Source organism: Emydura macquarii, unplaced genomic scaffold (genome assembly GCF_026122565.2).
Source record: "Emydura macquarii macquarii isolate MOO-44397 ecotype Brisbane River unplaced genomic scaffold, CSIRO-AGI_Emac_v2 contig_3506, whole genome shotgun sequence".
In the NCBI taxonomy this organism is placed as follows: domain Eukaryota; kingdom Metazoa; phylum Chordata; order Testudines; family Chelidae; genus Emydura; species Emydura macquarii.
In genome coordinates, this window is record NW_027133643.1 from 3,280,520 (window position 1) to 3,303,054 (window position 22,535).

At 42.3% G+C, this 22,535-nt stretch overlaps 2 protein-coding genes across 2 annotated transcripts in view; one reads left to right on the forward strand and one right to left on the reverse strand.

Annotated features, from left to right (window-relative positions):
- The window catches only part of FAF1 (Fas associated factor 1), a 272,766-nt gene extending 262,738 nt beyond the window's left edge, over positions 1-10,028 (reverse strand). Inside the window, exon 1 of the mRNA XM_067535422.1 lies at positions 9,648-10,028. Within this exon, the coding sequence (XP_067391523.1) occupies positions 9,648-9,692 (45 nt within the window). The 5' untranslated portion in view covers positions 9,693-10,028. The remainder of the gene's footprint in view (positions 1-9,647) is intronic.
- Positions 10,029-16,605: 6,577 nt separating this feature from the next.
- On the forward strand, positions 16,606-22,210 carry CDKN2C (cyclin dependent kinase inhibitor 2C). The gene is made up of 2 exons (XM_067535405.1): positions 16,606-16,831; positions 20,340-22,210. Exons 1-2 carry the CDS (start codon positions 16,703-16,705, stop codon positions 20,718-20,720), a joined length of 510 nt encoding a protein of 169 aa, XP_067391506.1. The 5' UTR covers positions 16,606-16,702; the 3' UTR covers positions 20,721-22,210.
- Positions 22,211-22,535: the final 325 nt, after the last annotated feature.

Here is a 22,535-nt window from a genome sequence, read left to right on the forward strand (position 1 = left end):
AGCCAAAAAAAGAAATAAGAAAATTTGATAAGTGTAGTTCCTTCAAATGATTGTCAGTTGCCAAAGTACTTCTCAAACAAACAGTAAAAAACACTTACACTGTATTTTCCATTAGCCAAACAACACTCCTCTTTTTCACTCAGCAAAAATGTATACCAAGCTTGTGTGTCATGGATACAATCATGATATTTCTTTGTTGAAGGAATCAAAGCTAATTTCACTAATATAACCAGTGTTAATTGACATGGCATTTGAGAAGAGAGCCTCCTAAATCAACATAATAGCTCAGTTTCAGTGACCTACTGCCCCAAATACCTATATGAGTGTGCTGGCAGACCTGACGACATGATTACTGTGGTGTGAAGAATCTCTTCAACCAAGTTTAATACGGAAGCCACCATAAACTTCTTTTTGAAGTTGAATTAGTGCTCCAGGGTGAGTTACTATGGTTTCTCATACCACGGCTCCAATGCACACAAATCATGTAGTACTCTCATTCATCTCTATAAATGTCGGATAGCATTTCTAATTAAATATCTACCATTGCATGGGAAAGAGTAGCCAGCCTCACCACGAATAGTCAACGTTTTGACAGTCCAGTACCAGATTAGCATTCCAACTGCTCAGGTTTCTAAAGAAGACACAATTCTCACTCACAGTCTTTTCCCAATTTGTTATTCCTCTGGTTCTGTCTTTCAGTTCACATCCTGTCTTAAAGGCCAGAAAGGTTACAAGTAAATTTGTGCTGATGAACATGAGCTTCAGGACTCCAGTTGAACAGGAAAGTATCTAAACAAGTTAAGTGTTGGGTCTTCAGAAAAACATGAAAAACAAAAGATAATACAAGTAAGAGTCTTGGGAGCAGACAGTGACAATCCCAATTACCAAGCCAAAGAACACCAAGCATACAATATGTTTTTGTAGTCTCTCTTAAGAGTTCATCTCTAGTGTTAATTATATCAACGAAACCATTTGTGTTGCAAACCAAAATGTACCAGTCCCAATACTGTTATTGCTCCGTAGAAACCCCAGAGCTGTAAAATGCAGAGGTGAAACAGTCAGCAAGGAAAGAAAAGCTATTATATAGGCTAGCTTCATGAGTATAAACTTTAATACCTTAAGGTGCTCTACAGTTCTCTTTCTTTTCAGACGTTCTAAATTTGTGCTCTAGCTTTTTAACCTTAAAAATAAACAAGAACTGATAGAATTTAATTAGAGATCAATTTATATTTTTTCATCCATAGTGCAGATTACATTTTGTCTATCATGCCTGAAAATCCTTAAGAAAACATATTAAATGGTTTGTCAGTTGGGGGTTGGGAGTAAAGTTGATTTTAAAAAAAGAAAGTCTGGTTTCTGATAGCAAGCCCTTTCAATACTATGCATTGCATTTTCTTTGCTTCAGGTTTCTTTTTAAAAATGTATAAGGATTTTTCCAGCTCCCCTATTCATTTTTGTACCATCTCTTCAACAAGGGAGAATCTGATTTTACAGAGCAAACAGTAAAACTATACACAAAGTGCGGTCAAATGAACAAAAACTGAAAACTGGAGGAAAGGGGTTTACTATATTTCTATCGTACTACACTTACTATATTATTATATTTCAGTAGGTGTCATTTGTAGCAATACTATGAGCAGAGCTTTCAGACAAGTGTGACTTACAAGTTGCCTCTTAACAAAATTGGAGTTTTGTGGGCAATTGTTAGAGTGTTAAACTGTAAACCCTGGCAACTGAAGAATTTTGGAGGGAATAATCATTTGAAGAGACTATATATACACACAGCTAGTACAGTGATGGTTTAATATAGCAAACTCTTGCCCCAATTGATTGGAAAAATAACTGATAAGGCACAAGAGAACACACCATACTTCATTCACACAATATTGTGGCTAGAAAGTTTCATGCACATAAAAATTAGGAAAAATATCTGCAGTTTTGATTCTACAGTAACTAAATCAACTATAGGGCAGATAGCTACCACAGATAGCAATAGAACATTGTAAAATGAAGGTAAGGATCCTCCTTTGAGAGAAGGATGAGAAGCTCTATGTATTGGGTATTATTATTATTATTATTAGGGACGGCTATGCTACAGTTGCTGTAGGAACCAAAAATATGAGTAGTCTGGCTTGTGTATAGACAGAGATTTTTTCTGTTTCATTACTTTTTAATGTGCTGCTGCTCTTCCTCCCCACCATCCCCCAAAGTTGTCAGAAGGGCAGCCTCCCGTCTGAGAAAGCAGTTTACATCAGTGGTTCCCAACCTGCGGCCGGTGGGGGCTTTCAAAATGGCCTACCACTCCCCTCCCACTGGCTGCGGAAGGGAGGGCTGCTGGCAGAGACTGGTGGCCCTTCAGGGTTGTAACAATGATATCTGTGGCCCTCGAGCCAAAAAGGTTGGGAACCACTGGTTTACACAGATAGCATTTAGGCATGAGTATTTCAGTCCATATGCTATCATATAGTTCAAAGCTAAGGTCACAATTTTTTGTGGGGGCAAGCTGCATTACAAAAATAAAGGAGTCAAAGCCTCAGCCCTTTTGAAAATTTATCCACCTTTCCCTTCGGGAAGGGAATAGGATATTGCCTATGCCCACTTCTGAGGGGACAACAGGTTCTTGGTGTGTGTGGCAAGGAGTGGCAAGAGCAAGAAACACTGTTCCTTGCGAACGATATATGAGTTATTTGAACCATTATTCACAAATTGCTGAATAAGTCTGTTTTTTGTTTGGAGGCTTGGAGACTGATGATACTACTGTACTATCGAAAAAACTGAACTACATAAGATAAAAGTACTATTAAAAAGACAAGAAGTTCCAACTAATGTTAGAAAATTGTTAAGAATAGGAAATTTTCTTAAAATTTTGGTCCAATATTTGTCACATCCTAACTTTTGCATAATAAAAAGAATCAAAACTGTTGGCAACAGGGAGTGATTATTTACACAGAACACCTAATTTATAATATAGATCTGATGAGGAAGGTTGGTCCCTTCCTGCATCTTGAAGTCTCTCCTCCTTGCATACTCTTGCTCTCCTTACAAAAATAAAGTGACAGGAAACCCAAGGAACTCCAACTTATGGAGACAGACAAAAAGATGAAAAGGGAAGGCAAAAATGGGAGCTGGACAAGAGGAGGGTCTGCACAATGACAAGAAAGAGGTCTTTTGTGGATTTTTCATCTCCAAGATATCTTCATGCATAGTAAGCAGCTTTTTTTTTTTTTTTTTTTTAACTTTTTGCTAGATGTAGAGAGAAAACTCCTGGAGCCTTTGTTTTTCAATATCCTCACTGGAGAAAATGTTATCTAGGTATTTCTATTGCTCGTCACCTAGTACCTGAGCATGTCACAAATGTTTATGAGTTTATCTTCACAATACCTCTTAGGTGTAAAGAACTATTATTCCCACTTCACAGTTTAACTGAGGTGCAGAAAGTTAGGTGACTTGCCAAACATCATACAAAAAGTCTGCAGCGGAGACAAGAATTGAATCCAGATATCCATCGTCCCTTTTAGTGCTTTAAACATAAGACCATCCTTCTTCTCAGGAAGGAAGGCTAAGGACACAAATTCTATTTGGTCTTCAGTGTCCCTGGTGGAAAGTTTCTTCTGCAGAGCTGTGGTTGAGAGGTACTTTCTGGCCCCCAGCATAAGTAGCAGGGAGTATGTCGGGCGTGCACCACACACCAGGTACTCTTGATATAGGAGGCTGTTTCAGCTAAATTTACATTATAACAGCCCTGAGGTAGCTCAAATTTACACCAAAGGCTGGTGCCAGAATACAGGAGGTGCAGAAGATGGTTTAAAGCCACCTCTTCCCATCTTTCCTCTCCTCCAGATTCCTGCACTGATGATAGCTTACTGTAAGGGAATCTGGCTGTGTGTGTCAATACATAGAGAGCAAATTAAAAATAAAGAAAAATGTAAAAGCCAACATCTAGTCTTTTAAGATGAAAACTCTGTGCATTTGAAAACAAATGTACTTTCTCAGTTATAACCTGAGTGTGATAAAGTATGTGTGGACTTACTAGTAAAACAAGAAAAGAATCTCTGATTTTATTTTTAATGATCCCAGCAGAAAACTAATAACTTGGATTTTAGTTAAATTACATGAACATACTTTATATAATTATACCAAGACTCATAAGCAATGGTTTAGTAAACCAAGTATCCTGTTTATCTGGATGATATTCTAAGTATCTAGAATCCTTGGAAATGCAGGTTCCAATCCCAGTAAGATTCACTCAACCTCTCAACCTTTCATTTTACATATCAGCCTCCAGCTAACAGGTAACCAACAAATTTGAAGGCATTCATCCCCTCCAGTGCAGGTAGGGAAGAAGGATTTTCTCTACATGCTCCCACTCCTGCCATGCAATGTCCTGGGTGCTATGAGGGTAGGTTGTGGATCTCTGTTGCTCTAACTCCGTTCAAGAGACTTCCGTCTGCTAACATAGGAGAGTGTGTTCCTACTATTCCCCTGTATTTAAGCTTTCTCAAACAGTAGCAGCAACAGCAGCAAAGGGAAATTTACCTAAGTTTGCTCAGTTTCACTGCTGCCCTTCCAGTTCTGAATAGCTGCAGTGAAACTGACAAGAATCTGAAACTTGAGAAAAGTTTATGAACAGCAACAGAAGCACTGGATTTGTCTTGTCTGATGACTTTGGAGGTCAGCACTGCATTGGTTACACGTGATTCACCTCTGCATACTTGTCTTTGCAAACATAAAGGCTAGAATTTTTTTTTTTTTTAAAAGAGTAATATCTAAGAGCTTAGATTCTGCAGAAGTTGAGGATTCTTTCCCAAAATAACTTCTTAATTACCATGGGCAAAAAGATCTTTTAAGCTTTGCTCAACTACACTGGGCCTGTGTTTTACCAGTTGTTACATCACATCTTTTCATGCAGAGCAAAAATTACACAGAGACTTTAAGTATATATTGGTTCTATATAATAACCTCTAGCCATGTGGAACACAGGTAACATCAGCTGCTCCCTATAATCGAACTACATATGGAAGAAAACTTCCATTTCAATTTATCACTATTAGACAGTTTGCACAGTGAACATAGAATAATTTTTTTAAAAGTAGAAAACTATCAAGAGGTGCATTTTTCTTTGAGTGTAATAGTTTGCAGGGGGTTAAAATCAATCCCAGTCTGAAGTCCTCCTATAGTACATATAAACAGCAATGTGCTCTCAACACATCTTACTTCAGTCAAGAAGAGAGACAACAAGAAACCTCAGGTTCATCAATGCCCTTCTCCCATATCATCATGTGGTAGTAGATCACACAGTGCATGACCACCTGCCACTAAGTGGCAAGTCCCACAATTCTCGGGAGGAACATTTAAAAACGAAAAAAAGGACAACAGCCAAATCCTGGGCCAGGTCTACTTTACCAGCGCTTTATCGGTGTAGCTATGCTGGTATACTGTACAAACAGAATTCTCATAGCGCCACCCTCCCCCCGCCCCCAAGCAAAATAAAGTAAACCACACAGGCAAGATTACAGATTTGCCAGTGTAAGTGTGTCTACATAAGGGGCTTTTGCTGACACAACTATGTTGGTCAAGGATCACACCTCTTCACACACCGGAAGATTGGACAGTGTACCTTTGGAATAATTCCTTCTAGATCCCACATCTCAGATATCATCAACAGGGAAGGGTTTGCATTTGTGTCACTCATCTACTTGCAAAGAGAGTCAGCATCTGAGCTCCACAAGAGGTTCAAAATGTTTTGCTTCTTAGATCACACTAATGTTATGCAGCATCCTACCCATGGAAACCTAGAAGAACTATCTCTGTGGCCAAAATGGCAGACCTAGAATTTTTTTTTACTGAATAAAGTTGTTACACAGAAATATTGAATATCGAGATAACCATATTACCCACCAGCACCTCTGCTTTCAAATTCAGGACATTCTTTTTTAATTTAATTGCAAGTTTTAATTAAACTGCAAACTCTCCAGGAGAGGGACCAGCTTTTACCCTGAGTTTGCACAGGGGATTCCAATTCTGACTGAAGCCTCTAAGTTATATTATTTGTGTTACTGTAGCTCTTTAGGTACCCAGTCACAGATCAAGGTCTCATTGTGCTAGGTAATTTAAAATAACAACGTTTCCCACATGAACTGTAGATATGTCATTGTATTAGCTCCTTTAGCAATACAAAGACAATTTCCTATTTAATGAATGTATACTATCTAATTTAAGTGCTAACATTTTGCAGTTTGCCACATATTCCGATCACATACTGAGTGAAGAAATTCTGAATTGCATTTATGACAGTAATTAACACTCATAGTACATGCTTAAATGTACTACCCCGCATACTACCAAGTGATGGCAGTGGTACGGTACTACTTAGCGCACAAAGTTACACACATACTTAATCTTTGCAGGGTCAGGGCCTAAAATAACAGGTTAGACAGGGTGCTTATACAGCCTGTTTACATTAATACATCCTTTCCATTCAACATGTGGTGTAAAATAGCCTCATTAATATCTTCTTAGAGAAAGAGTCTATACAAGACAAGTTTAGATACTTTCTCTTCATAACATGTGTCCTCTAAAACAATTTGAATAGCCCTATTCTTAGCTACTGTTATCAGCTCTTAATCTAGCCACATGTAAATCTCACAATTAGATAGCTAAAATAAGACAAAAAACACAAGAAGTTCTTTTTCTAGTGCTTTAGAATAAAAAAAAGTAGTTAGAACCACCATAGTCAAATGGAAAATAAAATGTTAAGTATCAGGTACTGTTCCCATTGAAGTCAACGACAGAACTCCCACTGACTTCAGTGGAGCAGGACTGTGCCCTTAGTGTCTCATGAAAACACTCAATGATAAAAATTTCTGAGTCCTATGGAGAAGTTTTGTAGGGACAGGAGCACTTGCCATGTTAAAAATAATTAAAATAATTGGCCTTCGCTTGGTAATTTTTTTTAAGTGGTTTGAAAAACAAAAATCTCCTCCCAATTTCATCCTTTTCCAGTTAGCAAACTAATTGAACAGAACTGCAAATAATTGTTTTGTTTATAGTTTATAATGTATGTAATGTATTATAACAAAATATCTTGCACCAGTTTTCTCAAGGATGAGAATAATATGTTAGTTTAAAAAACCCACAAAAAACATAGCAGAGAGAGCAATACTAGATTATTTTGATGAATCCCGAAAAACAATGGCTTCAGTTTTGTTTTGTATTAAGTTGATGGTGAATGACTAGCAGATTTAAAATACCACTAGATATTTAAAATAAAGCTGCCTCATCAGATCACAGCATTTTGGAGATACAGGTCAAATTAGGCATAAAAATTATAGACAGTGTCCCTTTAACTAATGTGAACAGTTGTTTACTCAAGTATCATGCTGTGGGAAGGAGGAAAAATTAAAAGAGGGCCAGAAATAAGTAGGCAGCTACTGAAATACAAAAGACAAATGAGAAGCAGGGGAAGAAGGGATTATTTAAAAAAAAACAAAAAAAACATAAGGCATTACAAGACATAGTCTTATTACCCAGAGATCTGGGTTCTGGCCTCAGCTCTACTATTATGTTCTCTACTCATTATGTTTCATGTGAAGCACCACTTAGCCGCTCTGTGCCTCAGTTTCCCCATCTGTAAAACTGAGTTAATACTTTCCTGCCTTTATCTGTACATTTATAGATACCCTTCACTGAAGTTCCTCAGCATACCTTTATTAAGAGCTTTAAGATCCTCCAATAGAGAGATGCTACAGAAGTGCAAAGTAGTATTATTAAAATCAATCTGCAAAGTGTATATGAATTAAGCATTCAGTTTTAGGATTCTGGCAAGATGCACAAACCAAGGCCCCAATCATGCAATTGGATTCAGACACATGGACCCTCACAGCAGCATGGAGCTCCAGCAACATCAGTTGGGTTCTGCAAGTTTCTGCCTACATGGATAGGATTGCAGGCCTGAGGCCCAAACTCCTTTTCTGTGGTATGTGGGGTTACCAGAACCCTTTGAAGGACTTGTAACTTACTGACACTTACTTGGTGGTATGGTATTCCTTACACAGTATTGTTCACTCCAAATATCAAAAAATGGTGGTTGCCCATAGAGCTGTTTATTAAAATTTCCAAGAAGATAAACAAGTATCAATGTTACATAGTCAAAGTCCTACAAAAGGAAAATATCCACCCATTATCCTTGTCAAGAACATGACCCAACATGTCACAGCACAAACAATATTAGACAGCTTACTCTTATTATTAATTATTACCACCATAGCACCTAGGAGTCCTACAACAGGACCAACATCTCACTGTGCTAGGCACTGTAAAAACAGAGAACAAAGAGACTGTAAACTCTTTGGGGCAGGGACTATCTAAATATAAGATAAGAAACAGATAGACAGAGGAGTACACAGGAACAGTGAGACAAAACTGGCCAGCATGACAGGCAGTTGTCTCATCACACCAGCAGCCTATTTGTTATCAAGTTTTTTGTAGGCATCTCAGCAAAGGAGAGTATTTTTAAGAGGCATTAAACTATATTCATCAAGATCAAATAATTCTTCTTAAGGAATATTTTTATGAATTTGTATATGTACCTATCTATACACACACACACACACACACGAACAGAAGAAGAGATGAAAAAGCTTTTTTAAAATAAATATAATCACCAAATAAGCTATGATCCTAGTGAGCTGTTGAATCTTTTGAAAAATTAGAGGTAAAGGACTAGGCCCCTATCCTGCTAACTAATGTAAGGTCTTCCCAAACAATAGACATGGTTTACGAAAATATTAATGTTTTTAAAACATAGGTGAAACATATGTACAAGACAATGGAATCAGATATTTTTCCAAGTTGTTTCACACAGACAGCCTCAAAACAAGTTTCAAGAACAAGTTTCCTTTGGAAGAGGAATGGTGACAAGTAAATGCCTCTTTAACTTGTTCATGGGGAAAGAATATAGAAAAATAAAGCTACCAAGAGAATACACTGAACAGATTAACTAAATACCTGCAGACCTATTAAATATTACTTTCATGTGGAAAGAGTTGCTTTGGGATTGAGATTAAGGTAATTTGGGGATTTTTTTAAACTTCCTTGTACAGTGAAGGGCTTCCCAGTGGATGTTTCTCTCTCTACAAATATATTTCTTCATTAAAAAAAAAGATTCCTATCATTCAAGTTATCAAAGGTTAGTCCCAGTGAGTTTAATGTTTACTTTATGATGGAGATTACAACCCCTCTCCAGCACAGCAAGCAGCCCATTGACAGCCAAGAGGTACGCTGACAACTGGGAGAAGAGACGAGTTTTGTATCCTCCAGGATTTTGCCCGTACTGGGGGGGGGGGGGTTGGGCTGGAACATGTCCGAGGTTTGGGAGTGGGGGCAGGGATGAAGGTGCCTTTATTAGCTATAGAAGCGATCTGTGTTTCAAAGGCGTTTCACTGCAGACTCACAGCTCGAGCTCGGGGCACATTTCAGAAGCTAAAACAAACCAGCCCACAGAGGTTTGGAGGGTGGGCTCCACGCCCGCAGAGCTGAACCCTGGCACAAAGAAGGGGCGGCGCAGAAATAAGGGGGAAGAAAAACAGAAAGGCTGAGGGGGGGCGGCGGGGAAGAGATCCGGGGGGGGGGCGGAGGTTGAGATTTACCTGAAAATCAGCCAGTATCATCTCTCTGTCCATGTTGGACGCCATTGCAGCCGGCCGGGTCCCCGGCTCTCGTCTGCACTGTGCACCTGGAGCCCGCTGCTGCTGGGGACCGGGGATGGGAGGCTAAGAGCTCATGGGAGCCCCGAGCCGAGACAATCCCCCTGCTGCTCCCCGGCTCCTGGAGCTGCTCCTCGGGCTCGCTCCGGCGCCGGAGGACGGGGGAGGAGAGGGGAGGGGGTCCCTAACGTGCGTGTGCGGGGGGGGAGGGGGCTCGGCTCCGAAGGGGCAGGGGCGCAGCCGGCCCCTCTGAGCAGCAGCAGCCGCCGCTGATGTGCCAGCGAGAGGAGGAGGCAGCGCTGCTTCCTCCCTGGCTCGCCAAGCGTCTGTCGCACATTTTGCCTGTCATTGAGGTCGCAAAGCGACGCTTTGCGGCTGCCACGTGACCCTGCTGTCAAGTGCCGGCGAGGAGGAGGAGAAAAAAAACCGGGGGGGGGGAGGGGGACGCCTTTCCGGCGGCGCGTGGCCGGCGGTTGCTGCTGGGCGCTCGCGCTCCTTGCCGGCTCGCGCTGGGGGAGGGGAGCGGTGCACCTGGAGGCAGGCGGCCGCGGCAGAGCCTGCTGCAGTCGTGCTGGGGCGCGGGGAAACGGAGCTCCCCGGCGAACGCCGCGAAGCTGGCCTGGCCGGCGCCGAGCCCAGCCGCTGGGAGGGCCGCGAAGCCAGCCGGCCACGAGGGGCTCGTGGCAAAAGCACGCCGCGCCACAGGGCTGTCGGAAACGGGCCTGGAAACGGGCCCCGAAGGCGGGAGTCTCCTTCCCAGCCCGGCAGTAGCGCTTGGCTGGTCTCGGGGGCGCTGGGGCCGCGCTCGGGCCTGTCCTGAAGTCGTGAGTGGCTGCCTTATACCAGGAAAGGTCGCCTGTCGGCCTAGATCTCCGCCTGCGGCGCTGCAGGAGCCGGGCGGATTCCGTGGGGCGAGCCAGACAAGGGGGGGGCGGTAATCGCTTTATTGGACCAGCTGTGCGGTGAGGAGCGAGAGAGAGAGACGCTTCGGAGCCACACCAGGCTCCTCCTCGGGTCTGGGAAACGGACTCAGCGGGGCCAGCTCAATCCAGATCGCTTGGAGTCCGTTCAGTCTTGTCTTCGGCTGTGGCACGCCAAGTGCCTTTCCCAGAGGTGCAGACGAGCCCGTGTGGCTCCAAAGCTGCTCTCTCCCCACCAGAAGTTGGTCCAATCAAAGCTGTTTCCTCACCTGCTTTGTTTCTCTAAGCCTCAGTGTCAGCTGAGGGCTAAAAGCCCCCCTGGAAGTAGCTCCATGGCTGCTTTATATCTTGATGCATTTTAACTTCCTCCCTTCTGCTGGGTATTTTGACACAGCTCTACATCAATGACCAGTGTTACTTCACTTTTGAAACCAGTGCTCCTCGGCGTGGTGATTGGGGTATTTATTTCTTTATAGTATTTTCTGGCAGTCATCAGTTGGACTGGGATTACCCGTTCCCATCTAGCATGACAAAGAGCTAGGTGTATTTCTGTTGTAAACTAGTGTGTGTACCTGAATGAAGGTGTAACTCAGTGGAGCTCTGAGTCACAGGATGAAACATCAAATCATTATTGTCTGATTGAGGCCTAAGCAAGGTACCATTTCTTCCTCTAAATACACTCCCCTGGAGAAATGCTTCTCTGAGAGAACACCTGTGGAATGTTTTAACTATCTGGTGTGATTATGATGAATGCAGGGCAGGTGGTTTTTCCTTTCTGTACCACAATATCTTTTTGCTTTGTATATAAACAGGTTGTTACAGATATGTTACATATATAAATACAGTGATTAAACTCCAAGAGAGATGAATTGTTCCTTAAACACAATTTCCTTTGATAATACGTTTTTTTCTGTACATTAGACAAACAGTGACTTCCTTTTAAGGAGGAAAAAAGATAAATAAGGGAGGGCTGGATGTGGAAGATTCATTTATCAGTCCTTGTAACTCCTCCCATATGGGAAACAACCCATTTACATAAGTTTATGACCCAACAGATGTTAAGATGCATAAGCCTTACTCTTAGGTTTCCCAAAACAACACTCTAGGTCTCAGCTCCATTACATATCATCACTAACCTTGTTGCATAACATTTATGCAAGTCCTGGTTTTCAGCGTTGTATGTTGTTTTTAAATACATGTCACCTAATGTTTTCCATCTCTCCTCTGGCTATATACATAGTTTGACTCGTCAACTGGCTAAATAATCCAACTTGTTCTATTCAAGACCCTGCATCATTTCTAGTTACATCGTTGCCACCTAAGAACAAACACAGAATCAATCGCAGCCTTCCTAACCTTACACCATGGAGAAGATCTATCAACACATTCTCCGGGAGCATGGACGCTTGTTTCTATTTTTAAGTTACATATAGTTAGTTCTTGACTGATTTTCTTTTCCCGTTTGTAAAACGATATATACAAGCCTGTTCAGAAAATATATGCTTCCTGCTGATCATCAGAAAAATAATGGCAGGATTGATACTAATAGGGAGGAGAGGGGAGCGGAAAACAGAGAAAGGACAGGTCACAATGGAAGTCATTAAAGAAAGGGAGAGTGATTTAGAGAAATAAACATTACATGCAAATTACAAGCTGCAGACGCATATCGAATAGTTTATCTGTCTACTGGTTAGACCATTTACCCACGAGAAAGCAGTAAGATAGCAGGACATGGGATTATTATGGAAGGCACATTCCTAAATGCTAGTAAGAACTGTGATCTTTCTGGTGCATTTGGTTTGTTTAATATGACTAGACAATGGTTTCAGAATTTCAAGGTGGACTGTGACACTATCAAAGCCCTACTTGTGATGAAAAACAAAAAGTTCATTAAAACTGGATATTCTATTTTGTCCTACTCCTGTTTCAGTTCATGGTGGCTGGTTTTGCAGTGGAGATTTATTACCCGTTGCTAGTTTAATAATTCTAATTTAACTATATAGAAGTTATAGACGACACAGCTATTATTGTCACACTATCTCCTTTTCTACTGCTTGCCATTACAGGCAATTCTGTACTATATACACAATGTGGTTCAATATCAGAGACAGTACATACTCAACTACAAACCAATCTACCCACATATTACCACAGAGTAACTATAAGAAAGGCTAAAAGGCAAGTTTTGTAAATTGGATTGAAGCCAACTATTTCCTGTCAGCAATTTAAAACTGTACTTTAGTAAACAGCGCTGCAATATTACTCACGGCCATCAGCTGTAGTCCAAGGTTAGTTACCTGGTGCTTATCAAAGCCATAATCGAAGCGAAAAGTATCCATCTTACATGAAATAACGAGCAGGATCGGGGCCACGATGAGAAATGTTAAACCTCAGTGATGTCACATGCATTCCAGATTACAGTAACACAAATAACTTCGCTTATTTCCCCCCTCCTCCAACTCAGAACTCTCAGGTACGCCCCAAGATGGGTTTTTCCTATACAGAGTGGATACATCATACACAGTCCTTGGAAGGTGGAGAAGTCAGGCGCTCCATGTCTGCAGTGCTCCCTGCGATGTCCGATGACTATATCTGTCTGCAGAGTGGGTTTTGTACTGTTGGGTTGGAGGCTGATTGATGCAGCTCTTCGTGTTTCATAAGATATGTCTCTTTATCATTGTTATCAGGAATTAGTTACAAACAACATCCTCCTTTCTACAGACATTTTAAAAGGACATAAAAAGCAGTAGGTGGTATGATGCTACTTTTCTGCCGGGTCAATTCAAGCTGCAAAAAAAAGAGGCCTTCAGTGTCTCAAAGTAAACTACTTTTGTGAGGATTTTTGTCACTTCTGTTAGCTGAAATTACTGAGAAAAGAAGGATTCTTCTTCTTTAAATGTCGTATAAAAAGATTAGCAAAAGAATATAATATTTATGGGTCAAATACTTTAATGACAATCTACATATAAGTCAATTAAAGTTAAAGTTAAAACTAGGTGTAAATCAGCTCAGAATGTATTTGCAAGCTACCTAGTGAAACACACTATTCTAAATAATATGTATATTGCTGCCTGTTTTCAGAAAACCGATGTTATTGAACAGATAAACGTCTGGAGTTAACTTTAAAGGGAGTTCAAAGTCACACCTCTGCCTAGAAAAGTGTTACCCCTGGTTACTTATAACACGTCGGATTATTACAACAGAATTTTTCAAAGTATTCGCCCTTTTTTTATGTTGTTTGCTTTGTGCATTTGGCAACAATTTGGCTATAGTGAGTTTCACTGTTTCCTGTGCTATTCATTGCAGCCCGTTCATCGGCTTTGCTTGTTGCTTGTGTCAGTTTGTCACAATGGGGAAAAGAAAAACATTTTCAAAGGGGGAATGGCTGTGAAGCCACAGAACTTTGCCAGGAGACTCAGACGCCTAAGCAGTGCTTCTGACTACGTTTAACTTTCTTTTTAACTGCCTACATTTCAGCTTGACATGTCCCTTTCAAAACAAATTCTATTTCTAGCATTAGACATCTTAAATCAGGCCCTGGACTTGCGCTGTCTAGGCATACAAAACTTGCATTGAGTTTTGCTTAGTAGGGAGTGCAGGATCGACGCCTTCAATAGTCTGGTATTGTTTCTAAACAGTCCCTTTCCGCAGCAAATCTCTTTGAGTTAGCCAGAGGATGTATTTTTTCAATCATATGTATGCACGGAAAACAGATGATCAGAGTTTCTGTCAAAGGAACGTGTTGGGTATACTTCTGTGGAAGTCCCGAAGCTGCAGCCGAGGTACAGCAGACTTTTCAAAGCGATGTCCCATGTGGAACTCAGGCTTCTGAGGCTCACTGAAATGCAGAGCCATGCAGTATTTAAAACCGTTTACAGTTTAGTCACATCTGGCAATACAATCATCACGCCCTCTCATCGCTAGCCCTTTCCCCTTTGAAGTACAAGTGACTCCCCCATTTCTTCCTTTATAGTGGTGTATTTTTCACTGGAAGTGGCGCTTTTCAAGGATGCTGGAGGCAAGAGAAGCAAAGGTTTCCGCCCTGGATCATTGCAATGCACGGCCAGAATAACGTGACATTGACCCTTCAGCCATGACCTTGTCTTTAGGGAACAAGTCTTAGCGACGGGACCTGGAAATCGCCTCTCTGCGGGCTGGTAGCGACGCTCCGTTGGCCCGATGCTGCTCTCCTGGACTGCAAGGGCCCGGCCCACGTTTGAGAACAAGGATCGGGGCCGGTTTCCCTTCAGTGGATGCGGGGGCAGGTGGTGGCTAGCAATGCCCGCTTGACGGCTGTTGACGGACATGCAACGCGGGGCCCTAACGCTACGGTGAGAGCGTGCGGCAGGAGCCTGGTTCTGCTGTTACCGAGCGTGGGGTGCCCGGCACAGCCCCATTCCCACAGCCCCGGGGTCCCACGGCCGTTTCCAGGGGAATCTCCTCTTTAGGCCTCACCCATGGCCCTCTTAAAAAGCCCCCCCCGGCGGGCGGCGGCGGTTCTCCCGCAGCCTGGCTTGAACCTCGAAGGCGCCCGCCGAGCGCTGCCCGCGGCAGCTCCCCGCGCTGCCCGGGGCCCGCGTCCAAAGGCGGAGGGGGGGGGGCGGGTGGCGCGCCAGCCCGGGGCCTTCCTGCTCGCCTGGCGGCGGCAACTCGGCCGGGCCTCCTTAAATCGCTGCCGTTACAATGTGGGCGGGTATTTCAACTCAAAAAGCGCTCAAATTTTTTTCCTTTTCAAAAAAAGCTGATGAGGTTTAAAAAAAAAAAAAGGAGCCGCCGGAGGGAGGCAGACACCGGCTCCGGGCGGGCGGGCGGGCGAAGCAGCGGCTGCCCCGCAGCGCCGGGGAGCGGACCGGGGGCAGCCGGGCGGGCGGGCGGCAAGTGCAGCTGGATTTGGCGGCGGCTGCAGGGCGAGCAGGGGAGGCGCGGCTGTCACTGCGGCGGGGGAAGGTGGCTCCGCTGCTCCGCCGCCGCTCTGCGCTGGGCACCGGCACCGGCACCGGCGCTGCTTTTCCTCGGCTGGATCCGGCTCGGAGCCCGGCCGGACCCGCCGCAGCAGCGCCCCGCAGAGCCGCCTCTGGTCCTCCTCCTCCAGCCGGAGCCGTGCCCGTGCCCGGCCCGCTGGCCGTGGGAGAGGAAGGCAGCCAGGCGGCGGAGCCCGCGGGCAGCCAGGCGAGCCTCGGCGGGAAGCAGCCGCCGTCACGCGGCGGTGTGCCCGGGAGACCGGCCCGGCCGGCTGGATGGAGGACACGCCGCCGCCGCCGCCGGGCTTCTCCCGTCCGTGAGCCCCGGCGGAGGGAGGCAGCCGCCCTCCCACTGCCACCGGCAGGGCGCAGGCTGCCGAGCCGCCTCCCGTCCGAGCGCACAGAGCGACCGCCGCGGGGGGCCGCCGCGCCTCCGCCCAGCGCAGCCGCGGGGGACCAGGAAGGCTTCCTCCGCCCCGGCTCGGCGAGGAAGATTTGTTCCGCCGCTGCGGGAGCCGAGGCCGGTTGGGGTGAAGGCAGCCAGCGGGTGAGCGGGGCAGCGCCGCAGCCTCCCGCCGTCTCGTCCCCCGGCCCTGCGCCCTTTTTTTTTTATTATTTTTTATTTTTTATTTTTGCATCCTTGGCTGGGAATAAACGCGGCTGCCTGGGCTAAAGGAGCAGCCCCGACCGAGGACGGCTGCACGCTGCCGAAGGAGATTGCGCGCTGAGTCTCAACTCTCGACCTGAAGACGGGTGGCTTGTTTTCTTCTTCACGCCGAGTCCGCCTCCTAGGTATGTGCTATCACGTAGCTAACCTATTCTATACGTAGTCGTAGCTAGCCCCTTGGAAATGGCCAGAGTCCTTCCTCCGAGGTACTCTACGTGGAGAAGCGAAGACATAGTCTTCCAAGCCGAGCTGCAGTTTTGCTGAATAATCACGTGTGAATTTAGGGGCGGGCTCTTGGCAAGCCTTTTTTTTACGAGTATTTACTACAAGGTCTACTCCAGAAGATTAACCATCCCCGTCCTTCTGTCAGTCTCCGATGCCATGCCTGGTTAAAAAAAACAAACCCCCAAGCCAAACTCACCTCTTTCCGATCGTCAGTCACCCTAAAGAATGGCCGAGCCTTTGGGGAACGAGTTGGCGTCCGCAGCGGCAATGGGGGACTTAGTGGAACTTACTAATTTGTTGCAAAAGAATATAAACGTCAATGCCCAAAATGGATTTGGGAGGACTGCGCTGCAGGTTGGTATCCAGAGAGAGAGAAAATAGCTCATCCCCGCTGCCTCCGTGACCCGGGGGGCAGAAAGACTACCTTCAGACGAGGCTGGTCTGCTGCATTTCTGGATTTTTTAAACTAGCTGGTTGCCATATTTTATAACTTTAGTGGCTCCAACTCCCTAAAGTGACGTACTTGGAATATATCTGGCCAAAACCTTTATTTGAAACGGGTATCATCCTCACTAGCGACCAGGCAGCAAGTTTAATCCTAGTTTGTTATTGGGGGAAGGGGAGGAAGGTAAAAAAAAAAAAGGTGGTGAGATGAAAAGAAACCATCCTAGCAGAGCACTGTTTCATAGCCGATTTGTAAACACATAAGTCTTGTTACTGGAGGGGTTTTCTGTGTTTTGTTTTTCTACAGTATGTTCTTTAAAAACCATGATTTTTCTCGATTATTAGTTGTGGAGTGGATGGATGGTTCTTTTCCTTTATACGGTGTTTGTGACGAATGACCTTTCTGCATTTGGAAACATGCTGCACAGGCACTCAGTACCTTTAGATGTACATTGACGGTTAGAGCAAGGAGTTAGAGTTCAGTCTGAATCACTTGCCTATCCATTCATAATTAAGGGTGAATAAAAGTATTTTCATACCGGACACTAGTGGATTAACTCAAAAGATTTCATTTCTGAAGATATAAGATCGTATGTTCTAATTTTCAGGACTTAGGTTTACAGGCAGTAGTTGGAACTCATCCAAAATGCTAAATATTTGAATTGATTAAAGATTTTTTCTTTTAAGATCATCATAGTGATGGTGAAAATGTTAGAATACAGACAAAAAACGTGAAACAAGCAATTTATAACTGGGGTGAAATTCTGTGGCTATTTACACTTTAGACTGTGTGGGGAAATGTGAAACTAGAGTAATGGTTTTGTTTTGTTTTTTAAGTTCACACTTCTAAAATATTGTTTTTGTTTTAAAATGCGAAGTATTGTTCATGTCTGAAATGTTCTTTTCAGACACTATATTGTTTGCCACTGAAATCCAGATACTTACTGGATCGTTGGCTTAAAATCAAAATGCAGGATCTGGAAAAGAGGCAATTCTTGTATGAACACAATCATCAGACTTATTTTTCTATTTCACTTAAACTCAAGAGCTGTAAGATTATCCTTACACTATTTTCACATAGGTAGGGGGTTGTGTGGCGCTGCAGACACCTCCTAAAAGAGAATGAAAGAACTTGCATCGAAAACTCACACAAACTAACTGCTGTAGGAAATCAGGAAACGTTTAGCCAATTTTTTTATCCTTAAAATGAGGCTTAAAAATTCAGTTGCACTGCAGTAAATATAAGATTTTTACAAAAAATAACAATCAATGCACTTACTGGGAAATATTTTACACAGTGGCATGCCACCCAACTATCTTAAACACAAGTATCCATGTGCTAATATCCACTGTTATTGCAGCTTAATCATAACCGATTTAATGAACCATAACCAAATCAAAACAGAGTTGTCTGTCTTCTTATTTTCAGTATGCATAAACCTGAAACATGCTGTGGGTAGGTGACAGAACTCAAGAATATTTTCAGTCAACATTCTCCGATATTGTTTACTCATACTGAACTGGATGAAAGTAAAATGATATTTTTCTTATACAATTATGCTAATTTAAACAGCTACTTATAAATATTTTTCTCTGCACTCTTTCTTTTTGATGATGAATACTCAGGCAGGCCTCAGATATTGAGTTTCTAATATGACCTCCTTCAGGTTTGTTCCACAGGTTTTCTCTCTTACCTCACTCTCCTCTACCGCCCCCCTCCCCCTCAAATTTACAAAATCACTGACATTTGAAACCACAATTGCATCCTAAATCCGACTAGCATTACCTTTTATATCATTTTAATTCTCCTTCATTTTTAAACGCTGCCCTTCAGTGCCACATTCTACCGTCTTTGCACTCAAAACTCCCACCGAAGTTTTCGGGTGTGCAAGGAGCCCAGGATGGGCTCCCCAGAAGAATAACAAATATGCGTGGGATTTGGGGGTGGGGGGAAGGGATGCCCTCACTTATTTTCCAGAGGCATAGCCGTACCTTTTATAACCTCTATCCAGAACTGAAAGGGACGGAAAGTAATGTATAGGAAGCATTCAGTTATCACTTATCATAGATAACCTTTCCAACTCTACCCTCTATTTGTCTGTAGATGCAATGTCATATGTTAGACAGCCCATATGCTCTAATAATAGTATGTATTTTATACCTGCCTTTTTCCACAAAGCCTACTCCCGTTTATTTTGCAGTAACAGCAGGTTTTCAACAAATGCGTTGTAGAATTTGTAAATTGTGTTTACTTTAGTGCAACTGCATTCCTTGTTCATGCTAGTAAAAGAGCTTCTTTGGTAAGATTTTTCAAGATATCGGTTGAAAATTTCTAAAGAAGTAAAGAAGGTATTTTTCCCTTATCCGATGTTGATAATAAAATTGTCTCCTTGCTAGAGCAGTTGAATACTAGCTCTTGAAAAAACATAGCCTGCAACGTGGGACATTATAAACTATCTATCTTGTTTCATTCCTTTCAAGACTGAGGGAAACAGAAATTCTGGCGAACTTTTGGGTCAGGACAGGACCACTGAAACCCCTAATCAGAGATGTCAGTGTGCTCAGTTATAATAGGTTAAGGATGCGATCAAACGAGGTTAAAGAAATAAAGTTTTACATAACAAAAAGAATCATTAGGAACACTGATCGCTCTTAAGAGGGTTATTTTTAACAACGAACATTCACAGATTGCTTAGAAATGCTGAAGCTATGAGATAAAAATGTTTGTTTTACAAGAACTTATATGAACTTTAAGTCTTAAAGTTAAGCCCTTAAATTCTCTATTTTGGGCAGCACACAGTGGAAACACAGATCTTGCAGAAAACTTGAAGGATTATTTTCTTTATATGTAGAACTACGGCGTATTATGCGGTCACACTGACATTTAATGACAAGAAACAGGTACTTTAAACATTTATTGGAGAGTTTATGGAAACGCATCCTACATTTTGTGTTACTGAAAGTGTAAAATATCAGGTCAGAATATGAGAAAGCCATCCATCTTACACTTCACGAGTTTAAAGAAATAAATGAAAGCTTCTCAATATTTATGGTAAGTGAAACCGAATCATAATTGTCAGCAATGAAAAGGCTGAGCTAGAAAGCCAACATTATAAAAAAGGATGATAATCTCAATATTCCACACTCGCTCCTTTTTGACATTAATCTCCTGTGAGATGGAAAAATATTTCTCACCGAAAGAATAAAATTATTCGTCAATGTACTGTGGTTAGTGTAGAAATTAGAAAGTTACATTTACCCTCACATCCATTTTCTAACGGGATTTCTCTGCAGAGGTAAAAGGGGGAATCCAGGAGTGACAAAGCTCAAATATAAACATGCAGATTCTAAACCCAGTGAGTGAAGTGAGCAGTTCTAAGATCATTTGAAGTATTAAACTCTTATTTTTCCTCTTTAGGTAATGAAACTTGGGAATCCTGAAATTGCGAGGAAGTTGCTAATTAAGGGTGCTAATCCTGACCTGAAAGACAGTACTGGGTTCGCTGTAATTCACGATGCAGCCAGAGCAGGTTTCCTGGACACGCTGCAGACTTTACTGGAGTTTAAAGCTGATGTTAACATTGAGGATAATGAGGGAAACCTGCCATTACACTTGGCAGCTAAAGAAGGCCACCTCCCAGTAGTGGAATTCCTTATGAAGCGCACAGCAAGCAAGGTGGAACATCAGAACAAGAAGGGAGATACTGCCTACGACTTGGCGAAGATGTACAAGAGGAACGATGTAGTTCAACTAATGGAAGGCAGCAATTTCAGTGCAGAAGCTACAAGCATGAATTAAATCAAACACGGACACTTTCTTACGTGGACATCAAAGCTTCTAGCCTTTCTTTGTTTTTAATAACAGTTATTACAACTTTTCTTCTTCTTTTTTGAAAAGTAGATAGTGTAAATCTGGTGAAATGCAAAGGTGTAGATTTTGTAGCAACTGAATATATTTAAAAATCACACCAATAGTATTTTCCTGAACCTGCCATCCGCACAATGCTAAAAGAGACACAACATGGACATATGTTGATCGCTTTTGCTTAGTTCTTGCAGTGTTAGTTTTACACTTTCTTCATTTGTTTTAGGTCACTAATACTAAAAAAGCTACATGCTAAAATGCTTTATGTTCCTGACTTTTACTTTGAAAAACGTTTGACTGTGATATTTCCCCCCCTAAGATCATGCCTAACAATTTGAAGCATAGTTTCTGACGAAACAGGACATTAAAGGGTGTATGTAGCCTGTGGTCCTTGTTCAGGAAAAGCTTAACGTTAAAGGACGTTCGCCCTTAGTAAAAACAGCAGCAGGGGGCCCTACACCTGTTAGGAAATTACCGCATTTGGACACTAAGAGCTTGTAGAATTGGGTCATTTGCTTTGAGAAATTGAGTTTATACTTTTCTTTTCCCCTGTACTTAATCTTCACAAATCTGCTTCTGAAATGGATGAACAGAAACAATGTAAGTGGCTTTCTTTGATTGCCAGAGGTTAAAACAGCTCAGCTTGGTTGTTCGTATTTTCTGTGCACAGAACAACACACTTTTCTAGTTTCAAAACAAGCAGCCGACAACCTTTGTCAGAGGAAAGAGTCTAATAAAGCTGTGATACTAACAGAGATCCCCCAGTTATCTGCTCACTCCGCAATTTAAGAGAAGTTATAAGCTATTTAAGAAGTATTTGCTTTCCACCAAACTTTTATTTTAATCAACCATTTTACTATAGCTGCATCTCACAAAACATGGATATTTAATACTATGGAATTTAGAGGGCATCACGTTTGCTTTTCATAACATTATATTATCGCTTGCACGTGAAACACAACACAACCCTGAATATTTTAATTGACAGTAAGGTTGGTAGTATTTCTGAGACCAACCATCCGATGATGGGAGGTGCTGAGCGCCTTCTACTTCCATAAATGAAAGGGATGCTCAGCACCTCGTCTGTCTGAGTTTATTGTCAACATTTTATAGGTGTTAGTTGTTTGGCAAAGCAGCAGTTTTAAGAGCTTTATTTTTAATATTATAAACATTTTAACTGCACTAAAGAGATGGAATCAAATCAATATAAAATGAACACATTTACACATATCAACCAAATAGCATTGAAAAGGGGAATTTACTTTAGTTAAGATTTTTTTTAAACTTTTTAGAAAAATTCATACACCCAAAATCACCAATGTTTGAAAATAACAAATAAGTTTTCAGAAACTGTTTATCACGTTTACTACACACTCGCAGTTACATTGCTGTGTTCTTGATTAAAAACCTCTCTGAAATAAGTAGCTGTGTGCATTTATTTTCTGTTATTTTTCTTCATAAATAATCAGTAAATCAATCACCTAAAAAGGATGGAGTATGGAATACACGTTTTTATGAAAGAATCTATACAATACATTACACGCAGATTACTAAAAGAAACATATTTTGAGCTATTAAAACCTGGGAGTGCAATTCACAATCCGATAGGGTTACATGGCCACCCTGCTGGTGCTCACAGAATGGCCCTGTCACTTTGCCACTCAGCCTAAAACATTGCGTGATGTCCTCATTCTTTCCCCATCTTTACAACTAGTAATTCACATTATTCATCGTTACAAATATACAACT